This window comes from Peromyscus californicus, unplaced genomic scaffold (assembly GCF_007827085.1).
Source record: "Peromyscus californicus insignis strain IS unplaced genomic scaffold, ASM782708v3 Scaffold_17__1_contigs__length_78620276, whole genome shotgun sequence".
Lineage (NCBI taxonomy): Eukaryota > Metazoa > Chordata > Mammalia > Rodentia > Cricetidae > Peromyscus > Peromyscus californicus.
The window spans coordinates 36072928-36087349 of record NW_026294469.1 but is presented as its reverse complement, the minus strand read 5'-3'; the positions used below and the strand labels follow the sequence as shown (position 1 = coordinate 36087349).

Genomic DNA, 14422 nt, shown 5'->3' with positions numbered 1-14422 from the left:
GTGCTTTTAAGCAGCCTGAAGCAGATGCTGGAAACTGAATTTGGGTCCCCTGCAAAAGCAGTAAGTGTTCTTAACTGCTGAGCCATCTCTCCAACCCCAGCATTAAAACAATTTAAATCAAAAAGACTCCATGGCCCTCTTGCAGGCATTTTCAACAGTTCTATTAATAACAACATACAAAACAAAGAGCTAAAAGCCATGGTAAATAGTTCTAACTTGCTCAGGCTAAATGTTTTGTTTTGTGGTTTAATAATACTAAAATTACTTGGTAAAGTTTTATTTCATTTATCTCAGTTACTCAAAGTTTACAATGGTCTCAGCAACTAGACTTTTCCCAAGGAGTCCTCAAAACTACCTTTATCTACCAACCAAAGTTACACATAACCAAGAAAATTCTACAATAATTTTAAGAATATCTGTTCTGTTCCGCACACAAATTGAGAACAACTTCCCCACAAACCCCATCCTGCGCTGTTCTGTTTAACTACATTCTTTTTCTACTGAAGGTTCACCAAACTTAAGAACCAGTCATCACGATGATCCAGGCTAAGGTTTGACTATGAAGTGTCCCTCACAGGTTCAGGTGGTTGAGCACAAATCCCAGCTGTGGCACTCACTCTCTTTGGAAGATGCAGAGCCTGGTAACAGATGTTCCCACTGCCTCAGTCACAAGCCGCTCCCACCTCCATGATTTCCCAGATGGATTATATCCCTCGAAACCCCATCCACCAAAATAAACCCTCCCTGCTCAGTCATGTGTTTGGTCCCAATAACAACAAATGAGAGAGGGAAGTGGTATGAGGAGTGGGGCTACTGCTGTGATCAACCTGACCATGGGGTTTACAGGCCTGTGTCATTGGTATATGGAAAGAATACAGGTGAAGGAGTTTAGAGCCACAGGCTAGAAAAGCTCCAGAACGCTGCCGGGAGACCCCGATGTTGACTCTGAGAGAAATGCAGATAGGAAAGATGATACTCAGAGGTTTCAGAGAGGAACAAGGACTCCATCAGAAATGGAACTAGAAGTCATTCGGGTTACAGTCTGACAAGCCAGGTGGCTACACGCTACATGTGCCCCGAAATTTGACTGAGGCTAAATTAAAAAATAATGGACTGGGGGATAAATTTAAGAGCACTAGCTGCTCTTCGAGAAGACATGGACTCAGTTCCCAGCACCCACATGGCAGCTCACAACTGTCTGTAACTCTAGTTCCACACCCAATTCTGGACTCTTGAGGGTACGTACGGGACACGCACATGGTGCACAGACATACATGCAGACAAAACACCCATAAACATAAAATAAAATAAATAATGGATGAATACGTTTGGTGAAGGAAATTTCAAGGCAGAATACAGTCTGTGGCATGGTTACTGCTCACTGCCCTTAGCCAGGATTTGTAAGAAAAACCAGAAAGAGAGAACACATGAAAAAAAGAACCTGGAACACGGTCAGAATTAAGGACAGCTCAGGTATGGTGGATGCAGACAACATGGCTCTAATTGCTACAGACTAATGAGATGCAGGAGAAACCTGGCACTTTACACTTGGCACTGGGACGATAGGAATGATGCCCTGGGAACAAGATGCCACCCACTGAAGGCTCTAGGGCATAAAACTAAAAATCACTCATCGGAAAGAAGCAAGAAAAAACACACAGTGCCTAAACAGAGACAGCTCCAGGACACACTGAAGTAACAGGATGTGAACAGGAACGAAAAGGATGGAAGGAGTTTGAGAAGAAAGGGTATAGAAAGGAAATTCCGTAGTAAAAGAATTACGACATTATTTCTTTCTATAGCCTCCTAATCAAATGCGTGCTACCCAATCACCTCTTCAACTTCTTCAGTGAAAAGGGTTCGTTTTTCCAGCTACACCAAGAAACAATGAGTTAAAATCAGATGAAGGCCCAGTTCACATTGTTAAATATTTACTACTACTATATCGTATGTATTTTTGCAGAATGAAGTGCTATGGAAAGAAGCCATGCATTCAAAAATGTTTCAGTATATTGAAACCCTTGACTAAAACATCCTGATAGTTTCCATCTTACATAGCTATATAAAAATATAGAAAGCCGCAGATATTAAAGTCATGAAAATATGCAGTGAATAGGAAATCAAGGCCATAAAAATACCTGTTCCAAAACGAAGGATATTGTTTCCAGAACCAGGTGAAGTTCTTGTTTCTCCAGAGAGAAGGCAGCCTGAAGCTTTTCTTCCTCTTCCTCAGTGAAGCTGCTCTCGGCCTACAGACACACAAGCAGTCAGCCCAGAGCGTGCATGCAGAGGACTCCCTTACAGGAAGAGAGAACCTAAGAGGAAGGCCAAGTCCACGGTGAAAGCAAACGGCCGTGCTTGTAATGGGAACTACGACCCGCATTCTAGACAGCTAAGTGGGATGAAATGAACTTCTCGTGGTGACGTAACTGATCACCGGGAATCTGAGAAATGGACGGTTTTTCTGCTTTAATTTTAGACCACCTCAGACATCTGTGCTCTAGGTTTCTGATATCTGGTCTTCCTAATTCTTCCATTTCATCTCCTAATTAGCAATCACTCCTTGAAACTGATGACTTCCTCCAGCATAGTTGCATCTCCGTTCCCCACTTCACCTTCTATAGTCTGTTTTGCTGTTTCTAGTGTTCTGGTCAGGGACCCAGACAGCTGGCTCTGCAGACGGAAGCATACAGCAGTTACATCAATAGGTTTCATGTGGGGACCTAAAATCTCCGTGATGGGGGTCAAACATCACGTTTTTACTTGGACGAGCTGTAACCACTAATTAAGGTCACAGGCCACAAACACCTGTTTCTAAGTTCTCTGCTACAGAAGTTTGTGTGACTCCCCTCAGTTTTTCCCACGCAGACTGCTCATGTGTAAGATGAGACACACACACAGACTGTTCCTGCTGCTGCTATTCCTCCTGCCTCACCAGCTACATCACAGATTCACTATAGGCACAGATTTAGAGTTCCTGTATTGGTTTTGCATTTCCCGATGAAGGAAAAGAATTAACTCCAAATGTATGCATCGAGTGCCGACTGTATAGTGAGTAACGTATTGGGAAAGGGAGCCAATAGGTGAGGAAGGCATGACTCTCCAGGCTGTAGGTAGAGAGACTGATGAAGTTTAAGGATTTGGTTGTCTTCTGAGAAATGAGTGCTTGTAGTGCAGTGCTACGGTGAACTGAGAATCAACCAAACATTCCAGAAGCACAGAGAAGAGACTAGCAATGCCTGAGAGTGAGATCACAAAATGCTTGGAAGGTTATGCTCTCTCAGTGAAGCAGGGAACAAGGGCATGTGGAAGCAGGGAGAGGAATGCATACACAACATAAGATTGAAAAAGGCCCTAGAACACTGTAATACACGTGCACCGTACAGTGTGATTGCAAGTGAAAAGTAGGGAGAACGGAGGCCACTACCATCCTCTAACGGATCTCACACACAGCTATGGGAGCCCACAAAGGCTTCCTAGTGAGAACTTACTCAGGCTCAGAGAATCTGAGCTTGCTTTACCCAGCAGGGCTACATAAGGAGATGATGTGACCAGAGACGTGGTTACCAGGTGGTTGGAAGGGTCTACACTTGGCTGCATATGCTTTGATCTTGCAAGGCGGAGTTCTTTTGCCTCTCCCCTGGCATTGTTATAAAAAGTCCTTTTGAATAAACGGAAGGGGCTGTTGGGTATTGACCCAGGCCCTCATGAGGCTATCCTGTGTTTCTGTCTTTCTTCTCATTGGCTAGGTTTCTCTTTCTATCTAATATTTTCTTATCCCTCTCTCCTCCTCCTAAGAACCCTTGAAAAGGTGAGAGCTGGGCTCCCACACAGTGTTAAGGATCTTGAAGTTTTCCCCATGTGGTAAGTAAGGGACAGCTACTGATGTTTCTAAATGCCATTAAGTATGGTCAACATTTTTAAAAGAGAAAAACATTTGGAAACATTACTGGAATGGTATTATCAGGAATCAGTCAAGGGCTGGAAAAAGGACTCAGTGGATAAGAGTGCTTGCTGCTCTTGCAAAAGACCCATGTTCAGTTCCCAGGATCCACGTAATGTGGTTCACAGCCATCTCTATCTCCAGGGGATCCAATGCCCTCTCTGGCCTCCATGGGCACCAAAAACACATGTGATGTACGTACATATGTGCAGCAAAGCACTCCTACACATTAAAAACAAAAAAAAAAACCCAGAAATACATAAATGTAAAAAAAAAAGATTAAAACCAAAAAGATTATGAGTAACAGATACCAGTCTGAAGCCAGGAAACAATAAGGATCTAAAATAAAAACTATGTGGAGATTTTGGATTTCAGAGACAATTCAGAGTGAGTAGACTATGGGTCCAGAGCTGTCTCCTGGCCAATAAAGAGTTTTGATGTAACTGAATGTTGGTGCCTACATGCAGAGCATTTAGCAAGTGCTCCATAAACATGGTCAATGCAATTTTATAACCCAATAAAGAATCTAAGTTGGACCGGTTACCAAATAACTTAATTACCAAGCATCCACACGGCCAAACCAACTGTACCCTTGAAATAAACGCAAAGAGAAAAATCAGAAATTAAATACTGTGTGAGAAGAAATACTGAGTTATTTTTAAGATGTATTGATTATTTGCATGTGTGTGCATGGTGCCTGCATGAGTCTATATGCACCATATGCATGCAGGAGCCCGAGAAAGCCAGAAGAAGGTATCGGATCCCTGGAACTGGAGTTACAGGTGGCTATGAGCCACTAACTGAGTGCTGGGAACCAAACACAAGTCCTCTGTAAGAGCAGTCCATGCTCTTGACCACTGAGGCATCCCTCCAGCTCTGGGCTGAACTATCTTTACCAGGTAGGACATCAGCCTTTTCCTAAAGCATGTTCCATAGAACATTATGTACAGAGATAAAACAATTCCAAAGTCAAATTTTCACCCTTAAATATGTGACCCAAACATTAGTATTCAAAATATTCTGGAAAGCTCCATTTTTTTTAAGTTAATTACGGAATACAAAGTTCCCCAGACTTTTGACCAGAGAACATTATCAAATCTTCCACAGATCTAGAGTTCCCACGAACACACTAGAGAACAGTATTTCCCACAGTTTTCCCAATCAAGCTTCGGGGGAGTCAGAGGGGTCACAAGCCACAGGAACACAGAAACGCAGACCTTCAGGTGGAGCTTCTGGAGAATTCGGATGAGAAGGCGTGGGAATCTTCCGGTATCGACTGCGTTTATCAGCGGCACTGCCTTCTTCATGCTAAATAAGTTTGTAAAAAAAAAAAAAAAAAAAGTTCCAAAATCAGTTTCAAAAGGTATTTGCCATTGCTGCCGATACATTTTTATTTCAACAACTCTAGTAGCTATGTCCTCTTAGTGAAATAAAATGAAATGAGTGACAGGTAAACACTCTGAGCATTTCCAAAAAGACGCCTCTCCCCAAAAGCACACCTGTTGAAAAGCTTGACAGTTTTCTCTTCCCAGACAAATTACTTGGGGGAGGTAATTAGCAGTGGGGATGCATGCTACCACTTAATCCAAAACAGAACTGGAAAGGAGTATGAAGAAGAACACAGCAAATTAGGGGATTAACACCAAAACCATAAAGGATAATGATGGCAAGTAACGGCGGGGGAGGGGAAAGATAATACATACAAAACCATTTAGAGTGCACAGTCACTCTACAACCTGGGTCACTTGTAATCAACAACTTCAAATTGTGTGGTAAGCACAACCGCGTACTTCCTGACTGTGCCTTCATCGTGTGTGTTCGTGTTCCCCCAGGACAAGAGCTTGAAGGAAAGAAGTGGCTTGTCAGATCCAGTGACGGAAGGAAAAACTTTAAAATGCCAACTGTCTTCTTCCCAATGCAGCAGTGTTGTGTTCAACCTTCAATATGTTTACCTGCATTCATGAGTATTTCTTCTGCCTCCACAAACTGGGTCAGTTTTTGATGAAATAATTTTGTTTTAATGGGGGAAATCTGAGCAGGATGTGGTGGGGCGGCCAATAGCGTCAGCTTGTTGGAGGGTAAGGCTGCACGGATCTCGGGTATGAGGCCAATCTTGGCGACAGAGTAAGAAACCATTCCGCCAAAGAAACTCTTTAAAACTGGACTGGGCTTTGCATCACCACCAGAGCCGGCCGGTCTTACCGAACACACCGAAAAAACTAAAAACTACATAAAATGAAAACATTATTAATGGTGCCAAGGCTGGCTAAATATGTCACGAGTGCCTGAACTGTCTGACCTCGGTTTCAAGGGGCTATTAACTCGTGTTATTTGTTAATCATGCCATCGTACTAGCGTGAACCTTTCCCACCATCATCAGGTCTGAAATAACTAGAAACACAGAGCATTTGCCCAAGAAATTGAACAGAATTCGGGTGGCATCTAGTAACTTCTAGTACCTGCGTTACAAAGTCCCTCACGTCAGTATCTCCAGGACAGACCAGGGCGGCCAAGGCTCCCTGCAAACTCAAAGCAGATGAAGCACTCCAGAATGGAGGCACGCTGCTCCTACCCCTCCCTCCCCGCCCACCCACCAACACACCCACGCACCCACCCACGCCCTCCTCCACGCCCCGCCCAGACCTCCGCGCCCCGCCCACACTCCCCTCCACATCCCGCCCACCCTCCTCCACGCCCCGCCCAGACCTCCGCGCCCCGCCCACGCCCCCTCCACACCCCGCCCACCCTCCTCCACGCCCCGCCCACGCTCCCTCCACACCCGGCCCACCCTCCTCCACGCCCCACCTACGCTCTCCTCCACGCCCCGCCCACGCTCTCCTCCACGCCCCACCTACGCTCTCCTCCACGCCCCACCCACGCTCCCTCCACGCCCCGCCCACGCTCTCCTCCACGCCCCGCCCACGCTCCCTCCACACCCCGCCCACGCTCCCTCCACGCCCCGCCCACGCTCTCCTCCACGCCCCGCCCACGCTCCCTCCACGCCCCGCCCACCCTCCTCCATGCCCCGACAAGTCCCTTACGCGTTCTGCTCGGGCTCCCGACCCGGGTCGACCGCACCTTAACAGCAGGCGGCGGCGACACCCCAGCTCCCGCCCCAACAGGTCACCCCAGTGTGGCGGGGCGCTCGGCCTGGCTGCTACCTGGGGCTCTCGGGCAAGATCAGCGCCGCGGACGCCGCCATCCTGGAAGCTTCCTCGCCCGCGCGACCGTCAGCTGTGCACAACGCAGCCAATGACGGCGAGCCTGACGGAAGCCCGGAAGGGCCAAGTCGCGCCACCCGGGACGTTTGCGTTATCCGGCTGCAGCGAGCAGAATTCCAGAAGGCTTGTGCGTGGTCCAGAAAGGGAAAGGAAGATCATGATCATCATTTCTACCACTCTGACCATTTCGGAATCCGGGCTGTACATGTGTATTTATTTTTATTTTTATATCTGCATTCCTGGCTAGGCATATTTGTCTATGTGTGCATCCCGCCCCCCCGCCCCCCCCCCCCCCCCCCCCACGGAGCTGAGGACCGAACCCAGGGCCTTGCGCTTGCTAGGCAAGCGCTCTACCACTGAGCTAAATCCCCAACCCTATGTGTGCATTTTATGCACGTGTATACATGACTGCACTCACAAACATGTACTACATGTAGCATTTACCTTTTTTTTTTTTTTTTTTTTTTTTTTTTCAGTTTTAGTGGAGGGTTTAAGCAAGCTCCAAGGCGTCTACGGATGGAGAAATGGGCCAAGGAGCATCCCCTGTCGGGAGAGATTATGCTACCAACTCTTGTTATTGACCCTCCTGTGTCTGCATCCCCAGAGTTCTCTGCAGAGCACAGTTCTGGTCCAGTTCCTTCTACAGTAGATTCATTGAGTGCCTACGGTATACCACGCATTGAGTTAGGCATTGGAGATTCAAACAGACAAATACGTTTTGTCAGCAATTAAAATGGACAAGTATTTGTTAGGACTCTCTTTGGAGTCCAGCATAGCACAGAAGAAAAATAAATCACCGCGAAGTGTGTAGTTAAGTTTCTCAGAAGAGAATAAGGAGACAATGCATTCCACAAAAACCTTTATCTGCCTTAGAAAAAACGGGAGGAATGTGTTAAGGGGTTGGGGTAGCAGAGAAGAGCTGGAAGATAGGAAAAGCTATCTGAGCCTGCAGAGCTGAGGAGAGTGTTTCAGCAGAAGAAAGAGTGAGCAAAGGCTGAGAATAGGAGAATGATTTGACTGGCCTGTCAAAGGCAGTCTGGAAGTAAAGCTAGAAGCAGCTTTGGTGAGGGGATTTGGCCTCTGCACTTACCTGTAGAAAAGTGGGTAGCCACTAAATGTTAGGGGTTTGATTGTTTTTAACGATGGTCTGATTGGAAAGAGATAAGTGGGAAAACTATACAGGAAGTCACTGCCATAATCATAGCAATCAAATCCTGTGAGAGTGAAAAGGCATCGGAAAATGAAGACAGCACACGGATTACATTTCAATAGTAGGCTGTTCAAGAGCTGGCAAAAGATCGAATTTAATTTTCCTCCCTAATTATGTTTTACTCAAATTATTATTTAAATTAGTTGGCATTCCTGGAGCAACCCAAGAACACCATAACTGAGACAAGCCAGATTGCAAATTAAAAGTGAATAATCCCCTCGTGGATAATTGAGTCAATTATACAGTATGTTGAACACATACAAATACGTTTAGTCCCACAACACTCCCCATACTCCCCCAATTTATGCATATCTGAAAAAGATGTATGTGAATCTACATAATTATGGGTCTGCGATCCAAACACAGATTGCCTTACCTGGCATAACTTTAGAGGGGTCCCATTTCTCCTCAGTCTTTGAAACATTCTCCTTGTGTCTTGATTCATGGCTGACGTCAAGTCACTAATCAACTAAACCTGGTTCAGATCCCTAGTGAACTTCAGCCCTTCCTTGGCTGCCTTGAAAAACACAGGTGGGGCTTAATCAAAGAGGCTCAAATCCTGAGTCTGTGTGAATTCACACACCTTTGGACGCCTGATATGTGATGTGGAGGTGACAGTAATGGCTGCTTCCCTGGACTGTGGTGAGGATTAAGAAACGTGATCTGCACCTTTGAGAGACGCTCTCCTTAAAGTACATACAAAGCACAGACCTCTAGGGTCCTGTCCAGAGAGTCACTGCCGGTCACAATGGTCTGTCACGCCAATTCTCTCCATATATAATGATGACTGGTCCCCTACTGATATAAGTGATGCTGTGAATAATTTCACCCTTTGAGTGTGAGGCTCCCCTGAGCTGTTTCCATGCATGTCTGGTGTAAGTCCATGAGAGGATCCTTAACGCTCTCTACTGGTGACCACTTCCTGCAGAACGGGGACTGACTGGGGTCAGGATTCCACAGCCTCTCTTCACTCTTGCCCTCTAGTCAGCCCAGCTTCCAGATGGGTGCAGAGCCCAGGTCTGCTCCCACCCATCTGTTAAGGACACCTAGCTCTCCCAAATGCAGCAAAGCTTTTCTGTTTTTCTACCTTTATTGCTAACTTTGAGTCTACGTTTTTTTACATTCTGTGATACCCACAGTTCTCTGGAAAAGAAGCCCAGCTATACCTACATGCCTGTGCCCCGTTGGAGGGTATAATTTCAGGAACATGGGAATGAGAGCAGAAGAGAAGGAAGGAAGGGTAGGAGGGAGGAAAATGCAAAGTGGTGTTGTCCAACTGTGTGATGGCTAATTCTGTCAACTTGACAGAATCTAAACTTACCTCAGAGACAAGCATTATGTCCTTCCCTAGCCTTCCCTCCATGACCTCCTCCAAGCCCCACCTACACTTCCCTCCACACTACGTCCATGTCTGTGAGGAAGGATCTAGATTAATTAAGGTGGGAATACCCACCTTGCACAGAGGGTAACGTTTCTTATGCTGGGTCCTGTACTGAATAAAAAGGAGAATGCAAACTTGTCACCAGCATTCACACCCCGCCTCTACCTTCTGACTGTAGTCACGGTGTGACTAGCTACATGACTCTCCCCCCACCAGGTCTTTCTGACCATGATGGACTGCCCTGGGAATAAGCCAGAGTCAACTCTCTTTTCTTTAAGTTGCATTGATTGGGCATTTTGATGCAGCAATGAGGCACCTCATCAGAAACTAGAGTGTCCAAATACTTGTGGCCTTTCTGTATGTGGTCAGGACAGAACCACAGACAAGAATCAGAACTGCTCACTTTCGGGATCCTTGCCCTAAAACTGCCCAACGGGTTTCCAGCTCCTGCTGAAAGGAAATGTAGCCTCACCTCCCTCTTCCCTAGGAATCTGTCCTTCCTTCTGTTATGAGCTTGGTCCTGTCTGAAGTCCCTTCTTTTTTCACAGGTCTCTTCTCAAGGCCCCTTTGTGTGCTCACACTCCTTCCCTCCAATAGGCAGGCTTTAATTTTTTGTATATAATAAAGTAGGCTAATTTCTGAACATTTCTTTCAGAAATCTCCCCCAACCCTAAGTGAACTCTAGGCACACCAAAGAGCAACTCCAAATTCATTCTTCAGTATCCCAGTCCCAAATGCAAATGATTATCTCCAGAAGTCCACCACACTTGCTCAGCAACCCCAACAGTATTGTCACTGTACCCCGGGATTCTACAACCCAGGGGCTCCAGTGAAACACGTGAGACACAGAGATTGCCAATGTGCTTGGGAATATGGAGAAGAGACCATCCATAGCACCCTTTGTTTACAAGAATCGAAGAGGTCTCAGACGTTTGTTATGGGGCAGTGGGTAGAAGATTCCAGTGTTTGCAGAAGCTCTTCGGTCCACTGCTATGTTCCTTGAAGGAGTTGTTGGCTCTGTCCTTCTCTTTAAAAGTCACTTTCAGGCCACCCTCCTGTGTCCTTATCAACACTCCGGTTTTGCAAGTGAAACAGGAAGGAGAAAATATCACAAGTGTCTCTCCCTAAACGCGAAGTGCCAAGTGACTAGGGCAGGTTGTGACTGATTAGGCTGAGGAAGAAAGTGGGTAGGCAGGGCTTTGAAAAGGCTCCTCCTTCCTGGTGAGGCACGGCTCCTTTTTTTTGTGTTCTTAAATTCATTTTCATTTCCTCTCTATATTGCTGTCTTTCAGTTTCTCAGTCCTTGGAATTCAGTCTCATCGAAATGACTTTTTAAGGAAGCGTTTGATGTATTTTGTCAAATCAGACGTTGTATAGGCACTGTGTACTACTCTAAGCCGTCCTGCCTATGGAACATGTTGTCTAGCCAAGGAGCATTTTGGAAGTCTGCAGTTCTATAATTCATCCTGGATTTGTCAGGTGCATCGGGCAAAATATGACATAGGGCTGCATCGATACTACCTGCTCCCCATGGTTCATCCCAGCCTGTGGACAAAATATAAACCTCCTACGGGGCGTCTCTGTCAGCAGCCATAGTCTGGATTTTCCTCCTTGCACACCAACACTCAGTCACAGTTGGCGCCCCTGTTCTAGCTGTCGGCAACACTTACCTCACAGGTATGAGAAAATCAACTGGGGTGTAACCAAAGAACGCCTGTGTGGATGGTCAAGGTGTCACCCACCGTTCATTCCATAATTTCTCCCCCGATTCCAAAGGGCACGAAGTTTTTAGAGTGTGCATCTTTCTTTGTGAGGTGGTGGTGGAAATGTTCCTGTTCGGGTGAGATCTCAGGGAGTAAGGACTGCTCCAACGCAACGTGCTCTCTGAGTACTTGCACAACTGGCTGTGATGCGGAAAGGAAACGAAACGCTCAGGGGAAAGAAAAGAAACAAGAAAGAGAAGCGTCAAAGCTGCAGGCTGCACTCGCCAGTCAGAACCCCGTTTGTGTTCACTTACAGCCATCAGATGAAGGGTGGAGTAGAGGGCGGGATGGAAGCCTTAATTGAAAGGAAGCACAAATGCACTTTGTGTTACACAAATTGATCTCTTTCTCATCTGTTCTCGAGCTGGAAGTTGAAAACTATCTGGAATTTTCACCTCTCCATTTTCATTTGCACCTAGCTTCCTCAATTCCACCTCCCAGAGGCCACTGCCATTTAAAGGATTGATGTTCACACATAGAATGTGTGAAAGCCAGACTGGTTTCTTCAGTAATTTTCACCCAGGAACGTCATTTGAGAGGGATTAGATGGTGTTTCCCATGTAGATATAGTAGAGTGTTTTGTATTTGTGTTGTTGTTGTTGTTGTTTTTAAATCCACTAACTGGTAGAGGAAATAAAAACTGGTAAATCACTAGCAGACATCAAGAAAACTAACAGCGGGAATGGAGAAAAGCAGTTTTGAGTAATACACTAAGAAAAGAGCCCCAGCTGCATTGGAGACTAAATGTGCTCCTCAGGTTGCTGAAATGATGCTGGGAAAACCGTAAGAATCCTTAAAGTCCCCAGTTCAGGCTGTGTATGTCCAAGATGCTTGGTGTAACCTCGGTACCAACAGGAGCAGAATTGGGAGTCAGTGGTTAGCCAAGGGAGACTCATGGGAAATCCCTGGAGAATATAAGTTTCAGGGGGCTGATGCAGATGGTGGTGGAAACCACAGGGGGCCAGGGGTTACCTTTTCAATACTGCTGATTGAATGGCAAAGGGAAACAGCAAGACAAGGAAAAACGATTACACCTTATTATTCCACACAATAAACAGGGAGCCGGCAAACTAAAAGAGAGAGAAAAAGTTACATTGCAGACATGGGACAAAAGGCTTCCCTCAACCCCTCTGTCTCTTTGTTCTGGACCCCCATAAGCACTCTGACTGGTTTTCCCTGTGCTAAGCAGAAATGAAAGCAGGACATGGGACAAAAAGTGCCATGTCCCCACCCCACTGACTTGAGAGGAATCAGAGGTTCAGGGATGCAGTGGTGAAGGAAGGATCTGCAGCCTGAGGGTGCCATCTTGGTGGTTAGATATGGCCTGACAAAGTGAGCAAATCCTCTTGTTACAGATCCGTTAGCAAAAGCTTAACAGAGAAAGGTGAACCCACTAATAAATGCACTATCAGATTCCCTTTAAGCTTTTATTAAAAGTAAGTAGAATTCAATACTGAAACATCCACCTGGCATTCTAAGTGGAAAGACGCATTGATTTTACACAAATATGCAAAAGAACCAGGAAAGCTTTGGCATAACATCAGAGAAAGTAGAGCCTCGGCAGACCTGCCCGGGATGGCACAAGAGGGAAGGCAGGCACACCTTGGCAACTGTGCAGTCATCCCACAGAAAACCACTCACGTAGGCTGACAGTGTGCAAACACATACACATGCACATCGTACACAAAACTAGGAAAATGCCAGATGAGCGTTCAACGTGGAAATTAACAGTGAACAAGAACTGAAAGACATGACCGGGCGGTGGTGGCGCACGCCTTTAATCCCAGCACTCGGGAGGCAGAGGCAGGCGGATCTCTGTGAGTTCGAGGCCAGCCTGGGCTACAGAGTGAGTTCCAGGACAGGCTCCAAAGCTACACAGAGAAACCCTGTCTCAAAAAACCAAAAAAAAAAAAAAAAAAAAAAAAAAAAAAAAAAAAAGAATTCAAAGACTTCATAAAATAAAATTAGATGTGAAGAACAGAGCCAAAGAAGCCGGAAAACAACAAAATTCAGCACCTCCTGCTCCGTTAGACACTGTAAGAAACAGAACAGACAGGATTTTAAACTCATGTTCCATGTATTACACACACAGTACCTTGACTGAGGTTTAGATACAGATATCCGTGGTCATCTCGAGAATGGGGTCTGACTAATGTTCAGGGTGTTTATTCTCTCTGATGAGATGATCTGTAATTTCTCCATCACTTGAATTTCCAGTAGTGAGTTATTAACGGTAAAGCTATTATTCAAAAATAGTGAAAACAAAGGGAATTGGTTATATGTAGACTTCACTTTTCCCTAAACATGAAAGTATGTAACATATCTAACATATTAAAGACTGTTGATGTTGTGTGAGATTATGGTCCCTGTCCATTTATCCATCAGTGGTGTTTCCAAGCCATTGCGGAAAACAAAGTGCCTCTCCATAATCCTTTCTGGAGAAGTGAGAACCTAAAGTCACTTTAAAAAATTATTTATTCCGCCGGGCGGTGGTGGCGCACGCCTTTAATCCCAGCACTCGGGAGGCAGAGGCAGGCGGATCTCTGTGAGTTCGAGGCCAGCCTGGTCTCCAAAGCGAGTTCCAGGAAAGGCGCAAAGCTACACAGAGAAACCCTGTCTCGAAAAACCAAAAAAAAAAAAACCAAAAAAAAAAAAAAAAAACAAAAAACAAAAAAAAAAAAACAAAAAATTATTTATTTTTATTATTTTCAATTATGTGTCCGTGAGTTTGTGTATGTGTACATGTCTGTGTGTGTGAATATGTGTGTGTGCATATATGTATGTGTACGTGATTGTGTCTGAGTATGTGTCTGTGTGTATGTGTCTGAGTGTCTGCATATGTGTATATGTCTGGGTGCGTGTGTCTGGGTGTCTTTCTGTGTGTCTGTGGATGTGTCTGCCTAT

At 45.5% G+C, this 14422-nt stretch overlaps 1 protein-coding gene across 6 annotated transcripts in view; it reads right to left on the bottom strand.

Moving 5' to 3' along the window:
• The window catches only part of Commd10 (COMM domain containing 10), a 128100-nt gene extending 120880 nt beyond the window's left edge, over window positions 1-7220 (bottom strand). For 3 of the 6 annotated variants that reach the window (XM_052742155.1, XM_052742159.1, XM_052742154.1), the window contains exons 1-3: window positions 7105-7219; window positions 5161-5251; window positions 2139-2249 (exon numbers count right to left, since the gene is read on the bottom strand). In XM_052742155.1, coding sequence (XP_052598115.1) covers window positions 2139-2249; window positions 5161-5251; window positions 7105-7145 — 243 coding nt within the window. In that variant the 5' untranslated portion in view covers window positions 7146-7219. Of the gene's footprint in view, window positions 1-2138; window positions 2250-5160; window positions 5252-6402; window positions 6427-6984; window positions 7070-7104 lie in introns of those variants that run through there. The other 3 variants (XM_052742153.1, XM_052742156.1, XM_052742157.1) reach the window with 3 other exon arrangements.
• Between the last annotated feature and the right edge of the window lie 7202 nt (window positions 7221-14422).